The sequence below is a fragment of the Lissotriton helveticus genome, chromosome 2_1 (genome assembly GCF_964261635.1).
Source record: "Lissotriton helveticus chromosome 2_1, aLisHel1.1, whole genome shotgun sequence".
NCBI lineage: Eukaryota > Metazoa > Chordata > Amphibia > Caudata > Salamandridae > Lissotriton > Lissotriton helveticus.
In genome coordinates, this window is record NC_136059.1 from 1,157,555,418 (window position 1) to 1,157,580,404 (window position 24,987).

General features: G+C 45.2%; 1 protein-coding gene across 5 annotated transcripts in view; it reads left to right on the top strand.

Annotated features, from left to right (window-relative positions):
* Nucleotides 1-23,730, top strand: part of JAK2 (Janus kinase 2) — a 1,231,913-nt gene extending 1,208,183 nt beyond the window's left edge. For all 5 annotated transcript variants that reach the window (XM_078676001.1, XM_078676005.1, XM_078676003.1 and 2 more), the window contains 2 exons: nucleotides 2,672-2,785; nucleotides 23,053-23,730. In XM_078676001.1, the coding sequence (XP_078532127.1) occupies nucleotides 2,672-2,785; nucleotides 23,053-23,160 (222 nt within the window). In that variant the 3' untranslated portion in view covers nucleotides 23,161-23,730. The remainder of the gene's footprint in view (nucleotides 1-2,671; nucleotides 2,786-23,052) is intronic.
* The last annotated feature ends 1,257 nt before the right edge of the window (nucleotides 23,731-24,987 follow it).

Here is a 24,987-nt window from a genome sequence, read left to right on the forward strand (position 1 = left end):
TATTTCGATTTACAATTTCATTTTGTCCTTTCTTTCCTCCCCCTACCTTTGGGTCTCTTTACCCGCTGTCACCTTCAGTCTGTAACTTAGTGGATCAAACCCTTCTGTACTAGCCTCAGGGATAAGAGACTGGTAATCTAAAGGGGATTCACCAACCTGCTCAGGGTTCAGAACTTGATCCCCCCATCCACCAAGTCACTAGCTTTCTCCCTCTCCTTCTGGCTTCCAGCACAGGGTGTGACCAACTTTTGTACTTCTGGGCTAGCCCCCCTACCTCTCTGCAAGGTGGCTGCTTTGCCAGTAATCCGCCTCACCACTTTTTCTCTTCCTCTGCGAGAGAAGCGCTTGTGCTGACGCTGCTCCCTCTGCCCCAGAGGAGACCTCGCGCTGCTGCCCTGCAGCTCTTTCAGAGCTCCGGGGCGGCTCTAATCCAGCAGTATCCCTTGACGCCGACCCGCAGCGGCTCTACGCCCGCTGCCGGGACCCTGGGGCTTCAAGTGCCGTCAAGAACAGCTCGTGAGGCACATTGGTTTTTATATTTGAGAAGGGGGGGGAAATGTATCGTCCGTTGGTGAAGCGCTCAGCGGCACCTAGCGACCCGCGTCTGTGGCGGCCGCCATGTTCTCCCCCGAAAGTCGCCAGATGCTCTGTGTGCGTACTGTGAGGAAAGATGTGATCCACTTGAGGGCATTTTGCTGAGTGCTGATGTTGTAGAGTCCGTTGATACGGGTGTGGTGGGAAATAGTGTTGAAAGTAGCAGAAAGGTCACCGAGGATCAGGGCCACAGCCTCTCCACGGTCAAGGAGGGTTTTGATGTCATCTGTGGCAGCGATCAGTGCGGTCTCAGTGCTGTGGTTGGCACGGAATCCTGATTAGAGACGTCAAGTAGGTGGTTCTGTTCCAGGTACTCTGTAAACTGTTTGTTGAGGGCCTTCTCGAGTACTTTGGCCTGGTTGGGGAGCAGGGAGATTGGTTGATAATTTTTGAAGGTGGGCAGAGGGTTTCTTAAGGAGAGGTCCGACCTCTCCGTATTTCCATCTGTCTGGTAAGGCTGCTGTGATGATGGAGGAGGTGATGGTGCTGGTGGGTTCCATGCTGAGGTGGAAAAGACAGTGGAGGCAGGAGTCGGCGGGTGCCCCACAGTGAATGGATGGCATGATGGGCTGTGCTGATCTGAGTGGTGAGCGGAGACCAAGTGGTGATCATTTGGCCAGTGTGTGCTGGTTGGTCGAGGCTGTTGAGGGCGGTGGGTAGGGGGTCGAAGTTGTTGTACATGGTGGCAATCTTACTGTGGAAGTAGTTCGAGAGGGTGTCGCAGAGATCCTGAGAGGGGTGGATTGTGTTCTCTGTGGCTGCTGAGTTGGAGAATTCCATGACTATTTTGAAGAGTTATTTTGTGCGGTTGACTACTGTATAGATGCGGGCTGTAATGACTGTTCTCTTGGCTTCCTTTATATGCCAGTGGTAGTTGCTGAGGGCTGCTTTGTGAGCATCTCTGTCTGAGGAGTTCCATGTGGGGCGCCACTTTTTCCCTAGTTAGTAATAGTTGTGCTTGTTGGTTCTAAGCTCTGGGGTCTGCCAGCTGGCTTGTTATGAGGTTTTGTTGGTTTTTGATGGTTTCATTGGGGTGACTCTGTCAGCACATTTCAGTTTTCAGAAGACATTTGTCCTCTGTAGAAGACTACGATCCTCATCACAAGGGGCTTCGTTATTCCGACGGGGCTGGTAACAACAGTTACCGGCCCTCTCACAATTATGAGATCTGAGAAAACACTGCAAACCTCTTAATTTTCATCTCAGATTTCGGCTGCTAAATACAGCTGAATTCTCTAGATGAAAGTCTGGCCGAAAATGGGGACTTACCAAGAGAATCGAACTATGGTTGCCAATTTCCTTTCTATTTAAATATTTTTAGTGGATCCACAGGGTCCTACTCGTAAAGGTCCATATTTTCCCTGTCCCAGAGTTAACGATACCCCCTAGTTATTGGGCCGTTCATTATGAGAGCTTGTAAGTTGCTACAGTTTTTAAGTTTTTGACAAGTTTGTTTTTGGGGGAAAAAATCAAATAGAAAAGGGGTGCCTGCTTCTAGCAGATGGTACTAAACTGGGGTGACTTTGCTTTCCCAATAAAAAATTTAAATTGTATATAGTTTGTGAGATTTTGCAATTGGCTCAATTGTAATAATGCATTTTAAGTAGAAGTTTTCAGCATCGGTTTGTCTATCCAAATTCTATTCGTCCATATGTTGGCCCTAGCATCAGATTTGATTTTGTATGTTTCTGCTGTGCAGCCATAGCCCATCTAAACGCGCCTTCTCTAGTGGACAGCATGTCTTTGTTGAAAGTTATAATGTAGTGGCAAGTAAAATTCACAACTTATACAGTAGTGTTAAAATTGTAGTTTCCTTCTTTTTTTTATAAAAGAGCAATTAAAGAAATAGGATGAATCCACCAATAAAAAACTGGTAAATAAGTCATGTTTTTAAACATTGCCATACATGAATAATTTTCAAATAACTTCCTTTGTCAAAAGTTGTTTATTGGCATGGAGGGAAGCACCCATCAGAAATCTGTGTATTGCTATTTTTGATGTAATACGTCTGAAAATGTATTTTGTAAATAAAAGCTGTGGACTTGAAAGCTTAAAAAATCTTTTTTATTTCTTTTAGGTATTCATGCGTATTATTGGGAATGATAAACAAGGCCAGATGATTGTATTCCATTTAATAGAGCTTCTGAAGAATAGCACACGGCTCCCTAAACCCGACGAATGCCCCGAGGAGGTATTGTTTGTAGACCACAATAACAGTAACTGTTTCGGATTGACATGTCCTTTTCTCTTCTTTGCTGTCAGATTTTGTAGACAAAAGAATAGTGTGGGCACTAGTCAACTCTTTGTAATACAATTCTATCCTCAAATCATTGATTTGATATGTTTTTGCTGCATCTTCTGGATTGAAACCTTCAGCTTTGATGATTAGTAGGGAAAAGCCCCAAGAAGTCACTTATTTCCTGGCTTCTAAATATGTAACCTTTTCTCTCCTCCAGTATTTCCCCTCTCTTTACTCTATGGATACAGGCTGTCACATTTGTTGTTCTTCAGTGTCAAGATTCTGCTACTCTTTCAATATTTTTGTAATCAAGCTTTACAAACAATTCTCACATTTTCCTCAGTTTATGGTCATTGCACACTTGTCTGATGCCAGCTCTGTTCATCTTACTCTAAAGCAGTAAACAATAGAGGACCCCCCTAAGATTAGACACCTGGTGGTGCCATATGTCCCCAATAGAAGTTTAAGATCATCTCAAGAACACCTTCTCAGAACTACAAGAATTAAGAGAGTATATAGGGAGGCAGATCCTTCTCACATTTGGCACCTAAGCTTTGGAACTCCTTGCCACGTAAAATGAAACTAGTAGAAGTGGAATCTAGATTTAGGAAAAAGTTAAAACAGTTATTCCCACAGTAATTTTATATATATATTTCCCCCTCACAGCTCAGTCATTTAGCGCTGGGAAGCCCATGGCCTGCTATGCGCTTTAGAAAACTAAGAAAAATAAAAATAAAAAATTGCCTCTATCTTAACAATTCTAATTCAGAAATATGGTACCTGTATGGTTCCCAGTTAATTGAGTGTCTGCTGCCCCATTTTTTGCTGGATTTTCATGATGACCTGGATGAAGATGGTGATATTATCAGAACTTGCTGGGCCTACTCCCATCAGCAGTCATGAGAGCATCCTATGTTTCTGGCTTCACATAGTACAAAGTCAAAATAAGTATGTTCTGACTGAGAGTGATGATAGGACTCATAAACATTTGGCTTGAAAATGTTTGTTAGCAATCTATTTTCATAGCACAGTATTAACCAACTAATGTCTGCTAAGGAGGAAACCATACGTTATGGTTGTAAAGCATAGCTTTAAAGTGTGGCATGGTCCAAATATAGTTTCTGAATGATTCATCTAAATGCAGATTCTTCCTCTGGCTTCAGGCTGACTTCACTTTGTTTCTTTTCTGTGCCTTTCGACATGGATCCAGAGTTAAACTCCAGAATTTGTCTGTTTTATGGCAGCTTTCGAACTTCATGCAGTATGCTATAGAGCTGTGTCACCACTGAAAACAACAGGATTCAAGCTGTGCCACAACTGCAGAAAGAAGATGCTGGTCACAGGTCCACCCAAGGAGTGTCTTTGGTGCCTCAGGATACATTTCTTAGTTGTGTGATGAGAGCGTCCTCATGCAGCCAAAGGCAATTCAAGATGGGGAGGCAAAGCAGTATGCTCCTGAGCACAAGGAGTTGCAGCCTTTATTTAGGTCCCACTGCAAGTCATGCGCTAGGACTCGGTCCCGATCTCAGGGGTGTTTCCATGGTCGTTTACCTACCTCTTGATGTCTTCCGGTAAGTCCAAGACCAAACACAAGCATTAAAAAGAGATGCATGGCTCATCCCCATCATGCCACTCAGACACCAAGGATAAGATGTCAGAGTGTCAAGATCAAGACACACTCGGATGAGGTTGTTGGTCACGGAGCTTGTTCCTCAACTAATTATGATGCACCCTGAGTTTACTGATCTGGTCATCGACCTTGCAGCAGATTGAGGCCTTCAAAGAGGCCATTCAGCATATATTCAGTGTGCTTCTGTCTCTCGCGGGTGCACATTTGAGCCTCTAGGAACTGCATGGGCCTCCTTTCGAGTTGCTGTTGACCAGTACTCTCCTGGCACCCCATTGGGGCCAGCTGCAGGGCATATACCAACTCCAGTGCCCCCTGATACACGCCAGTTCCCAACACTGTTGCCAGTGATGCTGGAAGATGACTTGGTATCGTAGCCTATGTCAGATGTCAAACCTATGTCCATCACCTGATGTCATGCTACGAAATTACGAAAGCAGAACCTGTCATAATGCAGCCTCTAATCCTGTGCCACTACCGTATTACAGCTATCAACAGAGGCTCTATTATGTTTTTGGATCTGATACTGTCAGAGCAGGGTACACTTAAGGATGTTGTTGGCTTGCTCTTCCCTTGTAAGTGTGATGATGCCTAATACCTTGATTAACAAAACACCACTGGTCTTGACACCTACCACAAGACAGAGCTTTGCTTGCCACATGGGCCACTAATGGGGGAGAGTTCCTCATTAGCAGTGGTTGTTCGGTGGGCGTTTGTGATACTTTTGCTACAGCTACCCTACATTGAGGCTGAAACAAATGCTTGGTGGAAATCCTACTGCCTGGGCCAGTAACATCAAAACCCTTGCTTTCTTCAATGATCAAAACTATGGTCTTGCCTCCCTGTATTCTGGCAGGTTGCCAGACCTTATAGGCCAGTGTCTGGTGACTCAAATTTCCCCAATAAGTATCCCACCCCAGAGAGCCCTACTGTGCAGGCCTCGACCAGTAAATTATATCTCCATTCATTACTCACCACTCCTCTTGATAGGGAATCAAAGAGGGCTGATACCTTTAGCCAACGTAAGTTCTTTGCATCCGGTTTCCTATGACAGACCACAACATCAGTATGTCTATTGGGTTTCTACACCCATCCTCTCTGGGACACAGCATGTGAGATCTTGCTGGCAGTCCTGGAAGATATGAGGGCCTCTGTGGACCAGACAATACATGGTAGACAAGACACAGACGAATATGTTATACACACAGGTTTGAATACTCCGGACTGCCTTTTCAGGGTAGGTGTTCAGAGCGTGGTCCTTCTGCATGCCTGGATGAGGTCTACTAGGTGCTGTGGTGACTTCCAGGATTCACTGAACATGCACTTAATGGGTCCCACGTCTTCGGTGAGAAAATAGCCTCTGTTTTGGAATTCTTTGAAGATAGTAAAACTTCATTGCATTCCTTGGGGCTGTTGACTCCTGCAAAATAATTTCCGCACCACTTTCGGGAGTTTTGAAGCTACTCATGGGGACAGGTGTATTGACAGACAGCCATCTCAACCAGTGATGCACCAGTCAACCATTTCTTTCGGGCAGCAGAGACAGATCGGATAGACAACGTGGAGTCTGTAAGGGCAACCATCTTCCAACTCCTCCTCCCCTGCTACACTGGCCCACAAACTGCTTTAGTATGCCTTTAGCTGCTCATGGCCACACACAAGTAGTCAGGATCCAACTTTCTTTCCTGGTTAGCGATCCATCAGATCTTGCAGATGGGTCTTGCAAATTATTCAAAATGGCCAATATTGCTCCCACACCAGGACAGATTTCGGAGGATCCTCTTACAATAGGATGCAATTGTTGCTTTCCAAGGATGCTATGGTGAAGGTACCGAACGTTGAGAGAGGCAAGGGTTGTTACGCTTTCTATTTCCTAGTTATGGAAAAGAGTGCCAAACGTTGAGAGAGGCAAGGGTTTTTACGCTTTCTATTTCCTAGTTATGGAAAAGGGTGGGAAACCCAGGCCTATCTTGGACATCTTTCCTATGTGGACCAGACTGTCTTTGCTTTGGACTTAAGTGATGGGATGATGCCCCTGGACTTGCAGGACACCTATTTTAATATACCTGTCCTGCAGTCCCATTGGAGTTACTTACCGTTCAAGCTAGGTCTGGAACATTTTCCGTTTACAGTGCTTCCCCAGGCCTCAACAGCTCCTCTTGAGGTTTCATGAAAATTATCGCGGTGGTTGCTGTCCATCTACATAGGTGGGGTATCTGTGTATTCCCATACATTGACAACTGGCTGCCAAAGGAGAGCTCCCCTCAGTCATTAGTGGACCAACAGCAGAACTCCTAACATCGATGGGGTTCGCCTTACCCAAAGTCCCACCTGATTCCTTCTCAGATGCCTCCATCCATTGGGGCATTCCTGGATACTGTGGAGTCCAGGACTTTCCTTCTGCAACAACGATTCCAGGACATTTGGGCTATGATACCAATGTTTCAGGCTCGTTCCGGATCCAGGTGATGGTGGTCCTGAGGTTTTTGGGATTCTTAGTCTTGTACTTCTTCCTTGTCAACCACACTGGTTATCTGTTTCCTATACGCTTTGCCTCTTTCCTGAGGTGAACAAGTAGCTTATGCCATCGTATCGCCAAATCTTCAAAGATCGCAAGGATCGCTTGAACCATGAGACCACCGACATAGACTGATTTCCCTCAAGGAAAGCACAATGTGGTACCACTTAAACCTATTTCGAATTATAGAACAATTTGGGGAGTAAACAGCTTTATACACAAGGCAAAGGGACTTGAAAATATTGCTCTGATTTACGGGTAGCCGGTGAAAAAATGCCATGGCTTGTGAGATGTGGTTCTTAGGCCCAAAACCAATTTGACTGCGTACTTTTGAACCAATTGAAGCCTGTAAATAAAGTAGGCAGGCAGATCAAGATAAACAGCATCATAGCAATCCAGTTTAGCTGGTATGAACATTTTCAGGAAAACTGTGAACGATAATGAAGCGGGGAGCAAATGCTGTTGAAAAGGGAAACTGGAGGGGTAAGTTGGCCTCTCTTGCCTCTGTAAAAAAGAAAAAAGGGTTTGAATATGGGTATGTGGATGGTCTGAGTGAAGGTTAAATGGATCATGACTCATGAAAAATTAGGCGAGGGGTGGGCTCGTTCACTTCTCTCTGCCACTTCCCACACCCAGTAGTGGGTAAATAAGCAGCCAGTCGTCAAAATTCTAAATTCACCTGAAAAATAGTTAACATTGCACAGTGCATGTAAAATATCAAGAATGAGAATAACAGAACTTAAATTATTTATGTGAGGGGAGCTATATACAGATATATATTTGTCTAAAAATCGCTCGATTAAGATTTTACAGCATGGGGAAAACAAATTAAGACTTGGTTTATGCGTCACACTGGTGTATGTGTGCTTGAATGGTAAGTGGAAATCTTGAGTTAAGGATGGCCACGGCCTGAGCAAATAGATCTAGAGTATTAACCCGAACTTGGAATGCGTTCAGCATACTCCAGCCAGTGTCCTTGACCCTATACATTTATGACCGCATTTAGAAGACAAGTAGAACCTGTTAGTACCAGCTGAAAGCCTGTCGCCAATCTTCGATTCCCATCAGGTTTACAAAGGCAAGCCAAGGTGCATTTATGCATCATAGAAAGGGTCTTATATGCATTGTGCATCCAAAGATAGTCAGTGAAAAGTTCTAGGATGTGCCTCGTACATCCAGCATTTTGAGCTCATGGCGGTTTGAATCCCCAGCAGTAAAACGAGAGCAATTTCAGTGCTTCTTCCTTTGATCTTATGTAATTTTTTAGGAGAAAGTGAAAAGCAAACTGGTTCCTGTCTTGTATGATATGGTCAGTGTTTAAACTTTAATAATATTAGTAACTATGGATAGTTCTCCTTAAACAGAAGTATGTCTTATTAAAGAAAAGGTGGAGATCCCCGATATAAGTGATGCATGTGCATAGTGTGTGTGTAGCTAAGTTCAAGTTCAAGTTAAGTTAGGGCATTTATAAAGCGCACTACTCACCCAGAGGGTCTCAAGGCGCTAGAGGGAGGGGTTCATTGTTTATCGAATAGCCAAGTTTTCAATTCTTTTCTGAAGGAGATGTGATTCTGAGTAAGGCGGAGGTGAGTGGGGAGTGAGTTCCAGGTCTTGGCAGCCAGGAAGGAGAAGGATCTGCCGCCCATGGTGGTTTTTCGGATGCGCGGGACTGCGGCGAGGGCTTGAATGGATGATCTTAGTTGGCGGGTGGGATAGTAGAAGGACAGTCGGGAGTTGAGGCATTCTGGTCCTAGATTATAAAGGGCCTTGTGTGCGTGGGTAAGAAGGCGGAAGGTAATTCTTTTGTTGACGGGAAGCCAGTGGAGGTTTTTTAAGTGACCGGTGATGTGCTCTTGGCGCGGGATGTCTAATATGAGTCTCGCTGATGCGTTTTGGATGCGCTGGAGCTTTTTCTGCAATTTTGTTGTAATTCCGGCGTAGAGAGTGTTGCCATAGTCCAGTCGACTCGTGACCAGAGCATGGGTGACAGTCTTTCTTGTTTCGAGGGGGATCCAGCGGAAGATCTTTTTGAGAATGCGAAGGACGTTGAAGCAGGAGGACGACACGGCGTTGACTTGTCTGGACATTGAGAGAGAGGAGTCTAGAATGAAGCCGAGGTTACGTGCATGGTCAGTGGGTGTGGGCGCTGATCCCAAAGCGGAAGGCCACCAAGAGTCGTCCCACGCTGAGGGGGAGGATCCAAGGATGAGCACCTCAGTTTTGTCTGAGTTGAGTTTTAGGCGGCTCTGTTTCATCCATTCGGCTACTTCTTTCATACCTTCGTGAAGGTTGTCCTTGGCGGTGTTGGGGTCTTTGGTGAGGGAGAGTATCAGCTGGGTGTCGTCGGCGTAAGAGATGATGTTGAGGTTGTGTCGACGTGCGATGGGGGCGAGGGGACTCATGTAGACGTTGAAGAGGGTGGGACTGAGTGAGGAGCCTTGAGGTACGCCGCAGATGACTTCGGTGGGCTCTGAGTAGAAAGGGGGAAGTCGGACTCTCTGTGTTCTCCCGGCTAGGAACGAGATGATCCAGTCCAAGGCTTTTCCTTGTATGCCGATGTTGTTGAGGCGTTGTATGAGGGTGCTGTGACAGACAGTGTCGAAGGCGGCGGAGAGGTCGAGAAGAATGAGGGCCACTGTTTCACCGTTGTCCAGGAGTGCTCGGATGTCGTCGGTCGCCGCAATGAGGGCGGTCTCGGTGCTGTGTTTGGCTCGAAAGCCGTTCTGTGAGGGATCCAGGGAGTTGTTGGATTCAAGGAAGGCTGCGAGTTGGCTGTTGACGGCTTTCTCGATGACTTTGCCCGGGAAAGGGAGGAGGGAGATGGGTCGGTAGTTTTTCAGTTCTGAGGGGTCTGCTGTTGGTTTTTTCAGAAGGGCGCTGAGTTCGGCGTGTTTCCATATTTCTGGAAAGGTGGCTGAGTTGAAGGAGCAGTTGATGACATCGCGGAGTTGGGGAGCGATGATGCAGTCAGCTTTGTTGAAGATGTAGTGGGGGCAGGGGTCAGAAGGTGAGCCAGAGTCGATTGAGTTCATGAGGCGAATGGTATCTTCAATGGTGATTGGGTTCCAGGAATTGAGGTAGTTAGTAGGAGGGGTGGGATCAGAAGGGGGCGGGGTGAGTTGGTCATTGGGAGTGTTCTTGAAGCTGTTGTGGATGTCGGCAATTTTGTTGTAGAAGAAGGAGGATAGCGCATTGCAGAGGTCTTGGGAGTTAGTGATGTCGTTGGATGCTGCGGGAGGGTTGGTGAATTCTTTGACGATATTGAAGAGTTCCTTGCTGTTATGAGAGTTGTTGTCGAGACGGTCCTTAAATGCTGATTTCTTGGCGGAACGAATCAGTTGGTGGTGTTTGCGGGTGGCTGTCTTGAGGGAGGTCATGTTGTCTGAGGTTGGTTCTTTTCTCCAATTCTTCTCCAGGGTGCGGCAAGTCTTTTTGGATTTTTTAAGGTCATCATTGAACCAGGGAGCCTTTTTGCTGAATGATTTCAACTGGTGTTTTTTCAGGGGTGCTAGTTCGTCCGCACTGTGTGTAATCCATTGCCTGAGGTATGTGGCTGCTTGGTCTGGGTCCGTTGTTAGGGTGGGAGTGTTTTGGCTGAGGGATGCGAGGAGTTGGTCGGTGGTGATTTTGTTCCAATTTCTTCGGGGAATGGGTTGTGGACGGTTGTGGGTCAGGGTTGTTTTGTAGCTGAAGTGAACACAGCTGTGATCCGTCCAGTGGAGAGCTGTAGTGTGATCGAAGGAGATGTGCTTGCTGGAGGTGAAGATAGGATCGAGCGTGTGTCCGGCTGTGTGAGTGGGGGTGTCGACAAGTTGTTTGAATCCGAGATTGGACATGTTGTCCAGGAGGGTGGTGGTGTTGTTGTCGAGAATGTTGTCAAGGTGGTAGTTGAGGTCTCCTAGAAGAATGTAGTTCTCGGAGGCGAGAGCGTGCGGGCTGACGAAGTCTGTGATGTCGTTGCTGAATTGAGATCGGGTGCCTGGGGGCCTGTAGATGAGGGTTCCTCTGAGGGTGGTCCTGGGGTCGGTGTGGATCTGAAAGTGGAGGTGTTCGGCGGTTGCAAGATTGTCGTCAGAGCTGGTTGTAATTTTGATGGTGTTTCTATGGACGATGGCGATGCCTCCTCCAGTTTTTTTAATGGTGCGGTCTTTTCGAATTATCTTGTAAGTGTCCGGTATGGCTATGGCGATGTCGGGGGCAGAAGATGCGTTCATCCAAGTTTCAGTGAGGAAGGCGATGTCAGGTGACACGGTGTCGATTAGGTCCCAGAGTTCGGTTGCGTGTCTGTGGACCGAGCGGGTGTTCAGTAGGATGCATTTCAAGTCGTTGGGTTCGGAGCTGAGTGTGGAGGAAGTGTGTTTGGTGAGGGTCCTGAAGCAGTTGAACTTACAGGAGAGGCAGGAGAATGGGCCGTGGGTACGTCCTGGGGTAGCTACGCAGCATAGTGGGGTGCGTCCTGCGTTGAGGGCGAGGAGAGTAGCGGCATCATAAGTTACTCTGGGGGGTTGGGGGCGGCATAGGGCAGGGGGACGGGCGCTGGGCGCGGTCCAGGCGCGGATGGGCGCAGACGGGCTTACCTTTGGCGCGACCGCCGCGCGTATGGTCATCGGTCATATGTGGATAGTGGAAGGGGAGGGGCGAGGGAGGGTCAGCTGGGAGGCGGGAGCGGGGCGGAGCTGCGGGCCTGGAGGCACACTCACAAAATGGCAGCCAAAACAAACGTGGAAGCGGGGCGAGTCTGTCCGTGCAAGCAGGCACGAGTATTCACAGCAGTCAAAGCGTACTATCAAGCGCTAGGTAATATGTCAGCATGAGCAACAACAAATATACAGGCACGAATTTCAAAGTGCGCTAAATATGCAGCAGGCTGTTTAAAAGAGGCACAGAGCGCTGATAGATGAGAAATGCGCTAAAATATGCTACAGGCGCTGCGTTTATAATCAGGCACAGAGCGCTGAAAGAATGAAGTGGCAGTCAGAAGCAATGCAGCAAAGCGCTACGATACCGGATGGTCAAGGGAGTCTGGGGAGCGACCGGCACTGCCAGCGTCAGGACGTAAGGGAGGTTGCTCCTGCCTATCTTTGCCATTTGCTAATGTTGCTTGCCTCAGTCTCACTGGTGGAGACACTGTTAACACTTGGGTGTCTCTAACAGCTCCACCCCAGTGCTGGATACTTTACTGGACCTTCCCTCTTATATGCTTAGGGAGTAGGTGTAATGATGCCAGTGGACAATGTAAGGTAAAGTTTCTTGATATCTTTTAACGAGCATAAAAATAGTCCGCTGTAGTGATAAGTTGACCAAGGCCAGGAAAGGGCAACTTTTATTACACAAGGCATATTCAGTTTACAGTAGCATGAGAGAAGAACCATGTAGGCCATACCTTTGAAGGTCAAAAAGTTAGCATAGGACCCTCATGCACCACCCTTGAAATACCCCTTGACGCAAAGTAACTCAAAACAGTGCATAGCACAACTTTGCATTACTGTGGGATAATATCCAATGCATATCCTGATTTCTTTTGGATACTAATCTCACCCCAACGCTTAGCCCATGTTTGCATCTCAAAAGTGATGCAAACTCGCCGCAAAGCATCAGTAAATCTGGGCCTGAATTTAGGGATCAGTAGAATGTGACAAATGAGGCAGACCGGAATGGTTGTAGCAGTTGTGTGTACTTGACAGGAATGAGAAGATCGTTTGGTAGTTTGATATAATAGTGTGGATGATATTTAACTTTTTAGAAGGTTTTTAAGATATTGAGGTATAGACTCTCAATTTAGCTTAGTATATGAATGCACAAGTTTCATAGCTGCACACATCATACCCATGTGTGTTGAGTTTACAAATCTAATCCCCTTAAACAACAGTGCCCTAATATCACGCGTTGTAGCAAGAGATATTGACCATATGGATCTGTTTAGATAATTGAAATCCAAGACGACAGATAATTGCCTCTCGTCTTCCTTACATACCTTACACAGTAGGTTAGAGCATCTGGGTTGAATCGTGTCCCAAGGGAGTTGATGGCCCCATAGGTAAGGAGCAGGTTTAGCGGGTGACTGGGCTTCAATGTTGTAGGGATTCTGTTTGGGACCAGAGCTATGCCTGGGATCACAGAACAACAGGATGTAGGGACTGAGTCACCATACCACATCAGTACCTATGGGCCCAAATTCTGACTAGCTCATAATGTCTTACCCGCAACAGAGTAGCAGGTAAGTTGGCACCCCAGAACACAACATTCTAGTCCCCGGTAATAGGCCATCCCCCTTCTTTCTCTCACTCAGTCTTACCCGCAACAGAGTAGCAGGTAAGTTGGCACCCCAGAACACAACATTCTAGTCCCCGGTAATAGGCCATCCCCCTTCTTTCTCTCACTCATAGATGTCCCTAATAAACGGCCAAGAAATACGAGGAAAGTTTACAATATTTATTTAAATTAACGTGCTCTATCATGTACTAACTGTGTTGCAGTTAGGAAGCATATGCAACTAAGCTGAGTAATTAGCATTATCAGTCGACTGTACACAATGAAAAGCCCTACCATGGCGAAATATATATTTGCCTAAGCATAACCTCACTACGTGAGCCCGATAATATATCACAGATCTCTGGGGTTAGAGCAGGGCCCCATACCTGCTGGCATTTGTCATTAGCTGGTCTGAATCTCAGATTGCGCAAGGCTGGCACGCTCATCCCAGAGTCATATCTCTGCAAGAAATTCTCCCCTCTATTATAAAAATGGCACGTCTCGGTTGATATGATTAGAAATGCCATGCTAGAAAACATGTGTAAAAAATATAGGTCCTGGCCTGTGTTTTTCTTGAATATATGATCAAATCCTGCATTCTTTTTCTCCACGGGGAATCACAACGCGGTCGTTATCACGACCGCATTGTGATTCTGCATACCATTACTCCACAAGTTGTTAGAACGACTTGCGGAGGGGTGGAGCTGGAAGTTGGAATAGTATAATTTACTATTCCAACTCCAGTCTTTGCGGACACTAGGGAAGGTGTTGGATTTTAAATCCAACACCTCCCCCCCTCCGCAAGTTGTTGTTCCGACTTGCGGAGTAATGGTAAGCAGAATCACAACACAGTTGTGATAACGACCGCGTTGTGATTCCCCGCAGAGATAAAGTTTTGTTGTAAACGTTGTTTACCGTTTTTCTTGGCTGTTTATTTAAACAGACTTAGACCATTAAATAATTTAATGAATCTAAAGTATTTCATTTACTTCTATTTGTAATATTTAAGCAAACTTAGACATTGTTAGGACATGTCAATGAAAGAGACAGACTACCTGTGACAGTACATGAATTGAAACAATACTTAACATAGACATAAAACAAACATTGTTAACAAAAACCAATAAACATCTTTTGCATCAACCAGTCATTTTTAAACATTGCTGCCTTATTGTTGGTTTTTACAACACTATTGCTTTACATATTTTTAAGGCTGTAGCCTGCTGGCTACAAATATATATATATATTTTTTAAATATTTTTCTTTGCATTTTATCATATAACAACAAGACAGTCATGTCATCACTGGTCAACATATCCCGCCTTCCAACCTTCCACCCCAGCCTTACCATTAAAACCAATACATCAGTGTTCATCCCACACCATTCCACTAGTACAATCTGCGTCCAAATCTGCCGTGCCTCACCAGGATGCCCTCGGCTCCATCTTGGCTGTGTATGGACCTTCTTCCCACATCTCTTCTCACAGACCCCCATCAACGCCATGATATTTCCTTCATTTACTCCAAACCCTGCCAAGTTTTTTAGGGCAGCCCGCGCCTTATATGTGACCCTTTCAGCAGCCATATAAAGGTCCAAGCCTCTCCTCCATTCCTCTAACCGTGGTGTCGTAGCTGCCCCCAGTACTTTGCCAATTCTCTCTTAGCTACCACCAAGGCCAGGACCAAGAAGGTCAGTAGCGGGCGAGTGAGATCTATATCGTTGGTCATACCTAGTAGGACCATTTTAGGATCTGATGGCAAGGAAGCTTCCAATACCTCACCGAATTCTCTCAGGATCTCCCCCCAATAAACCTGAATCTGCTGACATGACCAGAGTGTGTGGTAGAAGTCCCCCCCTTCTCAGCCGCATCTTAGGCAGTTCGTATCTCCTATCTTTCCCATTTTATATAGGCGTACCCTATCAAAATAGGTCCTATGGAGGACATTAAATTGTATATGCCTCAACCGGGATTTAATTGCTACTTACCTTGGATGCATGAGAACGGTGTCCCAGTCTACCTCGTCCATTTCGCCCACATCATTCTCCCATTTACTCCTAAGGGTACCTAGGTCATCGGGCATGTTGTTCATAAGGGTCCCATATGTAAGTGACACCGCTCTCTCTGGTATTTGTTCTTGCAATAGGCGGCCCTCTAGAGGTGCATATTCAGGGAGTGTGGCCACCGGGATCTCCTCTGCCCGCCTCGCATGTCTCAGCTTAGCATATTTGAAGTATTGCGTGGGGAGCAGACCAACGTCCGCCCTTAGGGCTGAGAATGACTTCAGTTCCCCCTTCGCAATCACGTCTCCTGCGTCGAGATCCCTATGTCATCCCACCTCTTGAACCCCTTCAGTTTATTTAGGTCTTGCAGCCATGTGCAGTGCCACAAGGGTGTTTGTCTGGTGAGCCTCTTTTCCCAGCCTATGATCCTGTTTGCTCTATGCCATAGCACCAGTGTAAGCCTAGTAGCAGGCAGCAGTCTCCCCTTCCCTTTGCCCCCGTATAGGTAATAGTTGTAGGAGCGTTTACCCATAGCGTGTCTCTCTAGTGCGTACATGGGGTGCGTAGCCGGGGCGTGAAACCAGTCATTAATAGCTACCAAGTGTTCTGCCCAATAATAAGCTTCAACGCTGGGAAGTGAAATCCCCCCACTATATTGGTGTCTCTGTAAGGTCGACAGTGCAACTCTAGGCTGCTTACCGAGCCAGAGATAGGTGCGGACTTCCGAATTTATTTCCTGGAACACCCTTCGGGGGAGAGGGTAATATTCGTTTTGGAACGCATATAGGAGCTTGGGCAGAGTCATCATCTTGAACATGGCTGCACAACCTAGGAGCGTGAGGGTTAGGAGCCGCCATCTAGTCGCGTCCTCTACAAAATTGCGTAGTATATATCCAACATTCTTGTCGTACGAGGTGGTCTTATCGAGCGTCATGAACACTCCAAGGTAGGTAAAGCCCTCCGTTGTCATCTGTAACCTGTCCGGAAGGTTCGTCCACTGCTCTTGGCCCCTTGGGTCATATAGGACCGACTTATGCCAGTTAATCCTATATCCCACATGTGCTCCATATCGTTGCAGCTCTGAGAAGAGCACCCGTATCGTCGTTTCTGGGCGTGTTATATAAAGGAGGACATCGTCCGCGTAGAGGGATATTTTTTCCTCTGTGGCGTCTAGTGGTCCCAGCTGAAAACCTCTGATGTCTGGATGTTGCCGCACTGTCGCTGCCAGCACCTCAATCGTCAGCGTGAAGAGCAAGGGGGACAGGGGGCATCCCTGCCTAGTTCCCCGTCGCACTGGTAAGTCCCCAGATATAATCCCGTTTACCTGAACCCTTGCTCTTGGGTTTGTATAGAGTAGTTGTACCCATTGCTGGAAATTTGGACCAAAGCCTAGCCGCACCAGGTCTCCCTCCAGGAAGGGCCAGTGGACCGCATCAAACGCTTTCTCAGCCTCAAGCGAGAGGAACCAATGGGGGTCTCGCCTCCTACTCACCTCCTGCAGCCAGTTATGGGACCGCCGGAGGCTGAATCTCGTAGCCCTACCTGGTAGAAATCCCGTCTGGTCCAAATGAACTAAGTCTGGGATTACCCTCCGCAATCTGAGCGCTAGTACCATCGCCAGTAGTTTCACCTCAATATTCAGGAGGGAAATAAGGCGGTAGGAGGTGCATTCCTCTGGCGGTTTACCTTCCTTGAAAATCGGGATGATCGTGGCCATGCGGAGGTCCGGAGGATGTTCCCCGTCCTGACGTGCCCCCTCAAAGAGCCCCAGCATATGGCGAGCCAGAAGGTCTGCCGTTTTCTTAAATAACTCTGCCGGGAACCCATTCGGGCCAGGGGCTTTCCCTGCACGTAGTTTAGCCCGGGCCTTTTTAACCTCTTCCAGCGTGATGGGAGCCTCTAGGTCCTTAAGGTCTGTGTCGGTCAGCACTGGGAGGTCAAGGTGCTCCATATATTTCAGGGCATCCTCCTGGGTGCCTAGATCTCTCGCCTCATAAAATGCCTGATAATGCGTAGCAAACGCCTCTGCGATCTGGACGTCCGATGCCGTCAGGTTCCCTTGGGTGTCTCGCACTCGTTCTATCCAGTGGGCATCCCTCTCCCTTCTGCTCAGCCATGCCAGTGGTTTGCCAGATTTGTCTCCTACGTCATACAGATGGTGTAATGTCACCATCGTCAGCGTTTTGGCCTCCCCCGTTACTAGGTCTCTATATTGACTTTGAGTGTCCGTTAGTTTACGGAGAGTCCCAGTGGCTTTACTATCTTGGTATTCCCTTTCTAGCTCTAATATTCGGGTTTCCAATGTCTCAAGCTCTCTCTGAACCTCCCGAGTCACTTCTGCTAGCCTATTTTGGGCCCTGTCTCTCATGACTGCCTTCAAGGCCTCCCATAAAACCACTTTGGATGATACCGAACCCTCATTTTCTGCTAAGCAGACTTTTACATCAGCCCTAAGGCCCTTCAATACGCTCGGGTTCTGCAAGTCCCAGGCTGACAATCTGCAGGACCCCTGTCGCTGGGTCCTTCTTCCCACCTTTACCACGAGCGGGGAGTGGTCCGATATTCCCCTGGCTTTGTACTCGGCTGAGTCATCTCTCGCTACAGCGTGTCGGGCTAGAAAGATATAATCTAGTCTAGAGTAAATCTTATGAGCGCTTGAGAAGAAGGAACAAGCCCTTTCTTTCGGGTGGAGCCATCTCCAGATATCTGTTAGTCCTAGAGCATTGATCATGTTAGAGAGGGTGGTCGGGGTCTGGTCTCTGACCCTGTCTCCTGTTCTATCAAGGGTCGGGATCATTACGTCATTGAAATCTCCCCCCAACACCTGTATAGTATCGGATGTATGAAGTAGAACCTCTGCAACTCCTTTCAGTGTGGCTGCCTGTAGTTAAGGTGGTGCGTAGGCCGACACTATTGTGTATTCCTTCCTCTTCCAGGTGCCCCTTGGGTACAAATATTTTTGTATGTAACTATGAGGACGAACAAACCGGACACAATTAGCTCCTTATAGAAGAATATTAATTAGATTATATTTCAGGAGTTTAAAAATGCTGACACGTTTTGGTCCCCTTTGTTAGTTGATGGGCTTTAATTCTCTTCAGGGTGTATGACTGGAGAATATCTGCATTCCTTCAGGACTAAAGAAGTTCCTATATGGAATTCATGTTTCCCAGTAATCTGTGAATCTGGTTTAATTAATATTGTGCTGGTTTTTTTCCCCAAACTTCGACTGACCAATTAGGTAGATTTTAAGTGCTTGCAGATATCGCTTAAAACATGTGTTTCATAAATCTTTGATTTTCGTTAAGGGAACGTGATAAGGCTGACAAGAAAATGGTTTGCGCCCTTCCTGACCGGTCTCGGGCCAAACCCCTTCTTTGTATCTAATGCTAGAAAACAGCAGCTTGATCTCTCAGTTGTGTCTGTGTGTTAGATGTGTTAATGACCGACCACAGGGAAAACTGTGCACAGTGTTCGTCCTTTATGAAATGTTCCGGCTGAATCCCAACAGAAGAGCTAAATAATAAAAAACATGTGCAGCCTGTTTCTACAATAAATGTGGCACAAAAACAAATGTATTACTTCGTAATGTGTGCAAAGCAAAGACAGCCTACCGCCGACTGGTAGGCTAACATAGGGGAGAACTACAGTGGACCCTATAGGGCACTTTTCAACACCCCACTTTGGTTGAGACAGTAACATAACCTCTAACTAAATAATAAAAAGTTAAATCACAAGCTAAGCAAGTTCAAGTCTTTGCTATTAAGTTATAAAGAAGGTTTATAATCATGATGCAAAAACACAACATGTCAATTTGTAAATGTAGCCAAATGATGCTGTTTTCTTTCACAAATCCAAATGCCAATGAACCCAGAATGGATTCTGTCTCCACAGATGATGATTGTTGGACAGCCTAGTCTACTAACGACAGAGAAAAACCATGATCCTTAGTCTCCGCCGATACAGAGAAAGTAACCAGGTTACCCGCATCCATGTTATTAGAGCCAACTGCTAGTGATCCATGTGCTGAAGCTCTCATTTCAGCTGAAAGAAGTGGCTCATAGCTCGCATTCTGAAGAAGCCACAGGCCCAAGGGACAACTTTGAAAATGGGTCCCTATGGGACTTATCAACAGGTCTATGCCCATGGGAGCTGGCATCAGTAGAGCCATGCAAATATCTATTGCTCATTCAAAGGAGCACCAGAGGCAGTCAAACATGGATTGCAAGCAGGTAAACCAGGCAGGTCAGAATGACAATGACCAAGCAAGTCCAGTTCCTGGAGCAAGCGGATTCCAAAGAATCAAAGCACGCACTCATGGCAGAGCTGGAATGGTGGTAGTTCCAGTGGACTTTCAAACGGAACATTCATTGTGGAGGAGCAAAAATTGTACCAAAGTGCAGCAGACAAGAAGTAATAGCAGCCGGATGCTCCTGAACACACTGGAAAAAAGGAATGAGTAAACGCTTGTATTACTCCAAAGATTTTCTAGAAGGAACTGACTAGGCCAGAACCCGATAACTTCGAAAAAGTGAGCAAGGCCAGCAGTATTAAATGCATTTAAAATGCAGTGAACCAATTCACCGAAATGTAATGGGAGGTTGGTGTTTAATAACTTGTAATCTAAAAGTTTCTCAAGCAGATGTTAGTGCTACTTCCTTTTGAAACAATAGTGCTTTAAGTTTGCTTAGCTGGTTTAAATCTGCCTCCAAAGTTGGAATGGAAGGCCACAACGAGCTATCCCTACCCCCTGGTGTGAGAGGGAAAAGGATATTGTTGCGACAGGTCACTATTTGGGAGATCGATAAAATATATGAGATCCCAGATTTATTCTGCAACAGTCCTGGTCTCTTAACATTAAACAACTTCCTTTTGAAAGTACTGTAATTATTGGGAGTATTGCAGGGGCTGGGGTTCCTTTTATATAACAGGCCTAATTCATCACCGACGCATTACAAGCACCATGTATGGTCAGGTGGTTTCCCATTGGGAAGCTCAATGCACGCATTATGTTATATTGTGACTTGTAATCATGTGGGACCTTGTTTCATTGATTTGAATTGCACAGAAATAGAGAACCACTTAATAGTGACTAGAAAAGGTTGAAGTCAACTCGCACTCAGAAAGTGGCCCTTAGCTTACCACTTCCTATTTTCAGAGGGCGTTTATAGGCAAAGGAGTGTGGCAAGTAGTTTCTCCAGACTACTTAAATGCCCGCTTGTGGTAGCTGCAGGTTCTAAAAAAAGGAAGCAAAATGTGTTGACCTGCACTGCAAAGCAAATTTATGGAGAAGTCAGTCTCTGACAGACCTCTGCCTCATGCCTACTGGATAAAACGTTATTATTCCTGAGGCATGCTGCTCTGCTGTGCTTAGTGTAGGTGCATGCATGCAGCAATAGGCCAACGCACAGCGTTAACGAGGTGGAAGCACTTTGAAAAGACAAAGAAAAATGTAATCATTTACAGCCTGCTAGGACAATCTGAAATTTGCTATAATAGGACTACACTTATGTTTAGAGAAAATTCTCACTTTTAATGGGATTTAAAAAGAATATACAGGAGTACACTGGGAAATCTAAACCTGTTAACAATTGAAAGAGGGGAAGTGGAGGCCCTTTTTGAGCCCCCTTCAAGGGTGTGGCGACGTTCACTGTGATCTGGAGAACCGTCTCAATCAGGCACTGAGAAAGGAGGAACAATAAAGTGAAATGACAACTTTTCACGTTGGAGTGGCACGTTTATTTTTACAAACACATGTATATCAATAAGGCATATTGCTAAAGAGCATTCTTTTAAGAAAACCTGGCTTCACTCTACCAGAAGAATAAGCAAGATATCAATTGTTTCTCAAATATTGTGATGCAAACAAAAGTGTCTATCTACTAATATATGACTTTCAGTGTAAAATGGAAGCTTTAAGAAGACATTAAAAACCTGTTTAGGAAAATACTTTGTTTTCACACAACTTTCCTGAAGAGAACCATCATTGCAGGTTTAAACACTTTGGCAAGAATAACATATCAGAGGCTTAAGATTCTTAAAAAGGCATATTTGAATTTTAGTTGAATTATACAGAGTACATGTCTATCAGGCCTAGTGCCTTAAAACACCTACCTAGGGAGAAGAACCCTAGAGGATCTAATGCTAAAAAGATACCTTAAAATGCAAGGAATTGGGTATGGATGAAAAAGCACTTGTCAAGTTGAGTTAATTAAGAGAGTTTAGGATGTTATCTTATTCAGGAAGGCATCACCTGATAGAATTAGGCTTGACAGTCAGATCAGATATACGGTCGACCGGAGAACCACCAAAAGACAGCTTGGAGAGTTCTGGCTTCTGATTGTGATGGTGAATCTTTTATACCTGAAATTGCAGAACTGACACTGTCCTGACGTACTTTCTGACGCAGGTGGCTTGACCGCATTGTCCTAGGACAGTGGGGGGCGGTCAGGTGTCCTAACGGTTGGTCGGCCATGCTTGACCGCAGAACATAAACAAAGAACATCTTATCCTGTACATATTTCTAAAAATGTATGTGAGACTGGAACTTACGCCAGGGGCTAGCATTTGCAAGACTATGTGGTTTTTATTTCGGCACGCTAAGTTTCAAAACAATATTTCAGTGGAAAGTCCTGAGATGTGTCAACCTGTACCAGCTGGGGTTGTGTACATGTGTGGGTGTTAGTCTTGATGCTGTGGAAAATTACTGTACTGTACTTCGTGGTGGGTCAATTTATCTCGTTGTTTTCAGTACAACAGAAAATACACGTTTAACATTATTTAGGGCCTAGTGGATTTCGTGACCCTAAGGCATGTCTTTTTAGCCTCTGGCTTGGGTCTATAAACCCGGGATTCAGTGAATAGGTGGGATTTAATTTGCTGATTATACATGGCAAAATTGAGGGTTTTAACCTCTTCAGCGCGACCGCGGTTCCCCTCTGGTGCTGGAGCGGTAATAGAAACGGGCGTGGTCATGACGGAACGGTTCCGTCATGAGCACAGCTCAACCGTAGCTCATGACGGAACCGTTCCGTCATGAGCATGGAAGGGGTTAAAGCATATTTTCAGATTCTCTCTGGTAGGGCCATATGTGACTTTTATACTACCTAGGTAGATAAGAAGTGCTCTTTTTATTGATCAGATGGTAGATCGTGATTTTAACCCTTCATCACAATTCCAAGAGTACCATGCATTAGTAAGAATTAGAAATAAAGAACTGAAAGTTATATTTGTATAAAAATGGTACATACTTCAAATGTTCCCATTTAAATTGCGTTCTCCAGATGGAAACCATTTTTCCTAGGGGTAATCCTTTTACCTGTACTTCCATGAAATAGTGATTTGTTGACTCCACATTAAAACCCTGGAAATACACTTACACCTGCCCTTGACTAGAGTAAATGTGTGTGCTTTTGCTGAATAGTAAACTGTCTGCAAAGGTTATGTGAACTCCCCCAATAATTTTTGTGACACACACCTACCTTTATAAATACACTAATTGAGTGAGGTATGCCGACAAATTGACCCGTAAGAATGAATTTGCAATTAAATACATTTCACCCTAGTTTTGGGATTTCCACTTTAGTAATTTACAATTGTAAGTGTCAAATACTGTCAATGTTGATTCTGTGCTACAGGATTGTGAATTTACCCTCACAAATTCGTATTTTTTCTATACTTTAGTTGAAATTGAGTGCACAAAATGCTTCTATAGTCGTGTAATTAGTTTCAAGCCAGATTTTCAGTTGCTCCAAGAACGCTTCATGCATATGTTAAACAAAAGGGATCACTCCCGGTAACTCATCTTCTTTCGCCCACAGATTTATGCCATCATGATGGATTGCTGGAAGAGTGACGTAAGTTTACGCCCTACCTTTAATGATCTTGGACAAAGAGTCGATCATGCAAGGGACAGCCTTGGAGGTTGAAGAGAAAACAGCCATCATGAGGACATGTCGAATAAATACAAAGCAAATTGTAAATGCGGGTTAACCTTGGCCACATTTGCTACCAGAATATGGTTTAAAGGGAGTGGACAGTGCGCAGTGTCGGCCTGCGTGAACGCTTTCCTCCTCGCATTTGGAACTCTTCATGTATACTATACATGTGCTACATTTGCTACTGCAAGGACACGCAGATCTCATGTGAGATGTGAAAGAGGAATTATTTTTATAAAGAGACGGGTGTCACTTTACGCAATTACAGCCATGATTTGCCTTATTTGGGCAACAAAGGAAGGACTTAATGAAACCTGGAAGGATTTTGGAGACAAAGAGAAGAAGAAAAATTCTCATGTACATAAGTTGCTTCTACGCATACACAGCAAACATCTGTATAGTCTTTTCTCTGTGAATGTATAGATAGGTTGGCGTATTGTTATGTTTTTCAAAAGGGCTTGTGTTGAATTTAGCTTTATATAAATATTTTCCCAGTGTAAATACAGTATGACGTTGATGTTGCATTAAACTCAGAGAAATATAGATAACCCTTTTTTTTTTTTTTTAAACTAAAAAAAACCTCTTGTGTGCCTGTTTGAAATTCATCACTGGCCAGCAAACAGCAATATGAACAGATGTATAAAGTTAGCTTCTTGTTTCGTGCACTGTACATATTATGAAGAGAAGGGATCAAATGTTAAATTTCATATGTACACTGTTCCTCCTACACCTCGCTTCCCCAACCACACCGGAAAAAATGAATTTTGAAGTAGAGCAGACGTTGCAAAGGCATAGCACAATCAGTTTCCTAATTTCGTTTCCATGTGCCTGTCACGACTAAGTGTTATTAAATATAAGGTCTCCTCTGCATTTTGATAAGATTTTAAAGGTTTTTCCAATTTGTCGCTCAAGTCATTGAAAGCCTCTGATAGGGAGGGGTGTTGTGAAGGGCGTCATGGCACGATGCTAGCCGTGCGAATGAAACTCATTTCCTGCCCTGCCCCCGCATGCTGGGATTTTAAATCTGTTAGGTACTTTGTGCTGCAGCATAAAAAAAAATACAGCAGGCGTGGCATTCCCGTTTTAGCTGCGGAAGCTCTCGAGCAGCGTCACAGGAAAGACTTCAGGGAAGACTGGGGGCTTAAAATGTCCACTTTATTTTCCTATTGCGGCTAACCATAGGGTTTGGATGCGGAGATGCGGGTGAAGCAAAAGAGTATTGTGAACTACTTTTTTAAAAGCATAATATGGTGGTAAGACGGGCATTTCGTGTCCAGTTTTTCTAGGGCATTGTAATACATTAAAACGTGTTAGGAAAATGATGAAAGAAACTTGTGACTACAAATAAATATATATTTTTGAACTAAGAGAGTACCTCTAATTTACTGAAGTTCTAACGTGCTTATTTTGCGGTTCCTACCTTAAACACGTTTTTGAGCTGCACAGTGCCAGTATGAGGAAATGTTATGTGCCACAAGGATCACCAAGTCATATTGCAACAATATGTTTCGGGTCTCGTTTGCCACACTGTTTCCACATCTCTATCCGCATTGCTTCAAACGTGACTTCACAGCACGTTTTCACAGCCAGCTGCCCAAATGTACCTGTTTACTAGTGTGACGCAAGTATGACAAACCGTTTTCCTTTTCCGTACTCCTTCAAGCTAGCATCAAAGAAAGTACTTTGTGCAGAAAGTATGGCTTTGCTGTTCCAGCGTACAGCTATAAACGTATAATTGTATTTTTTGTAAATCAAAGTTTAATAAAGAAAGCTTTATTACAATCAAATGTGAAGGCTAGACTCTTGTGTACATGGAAA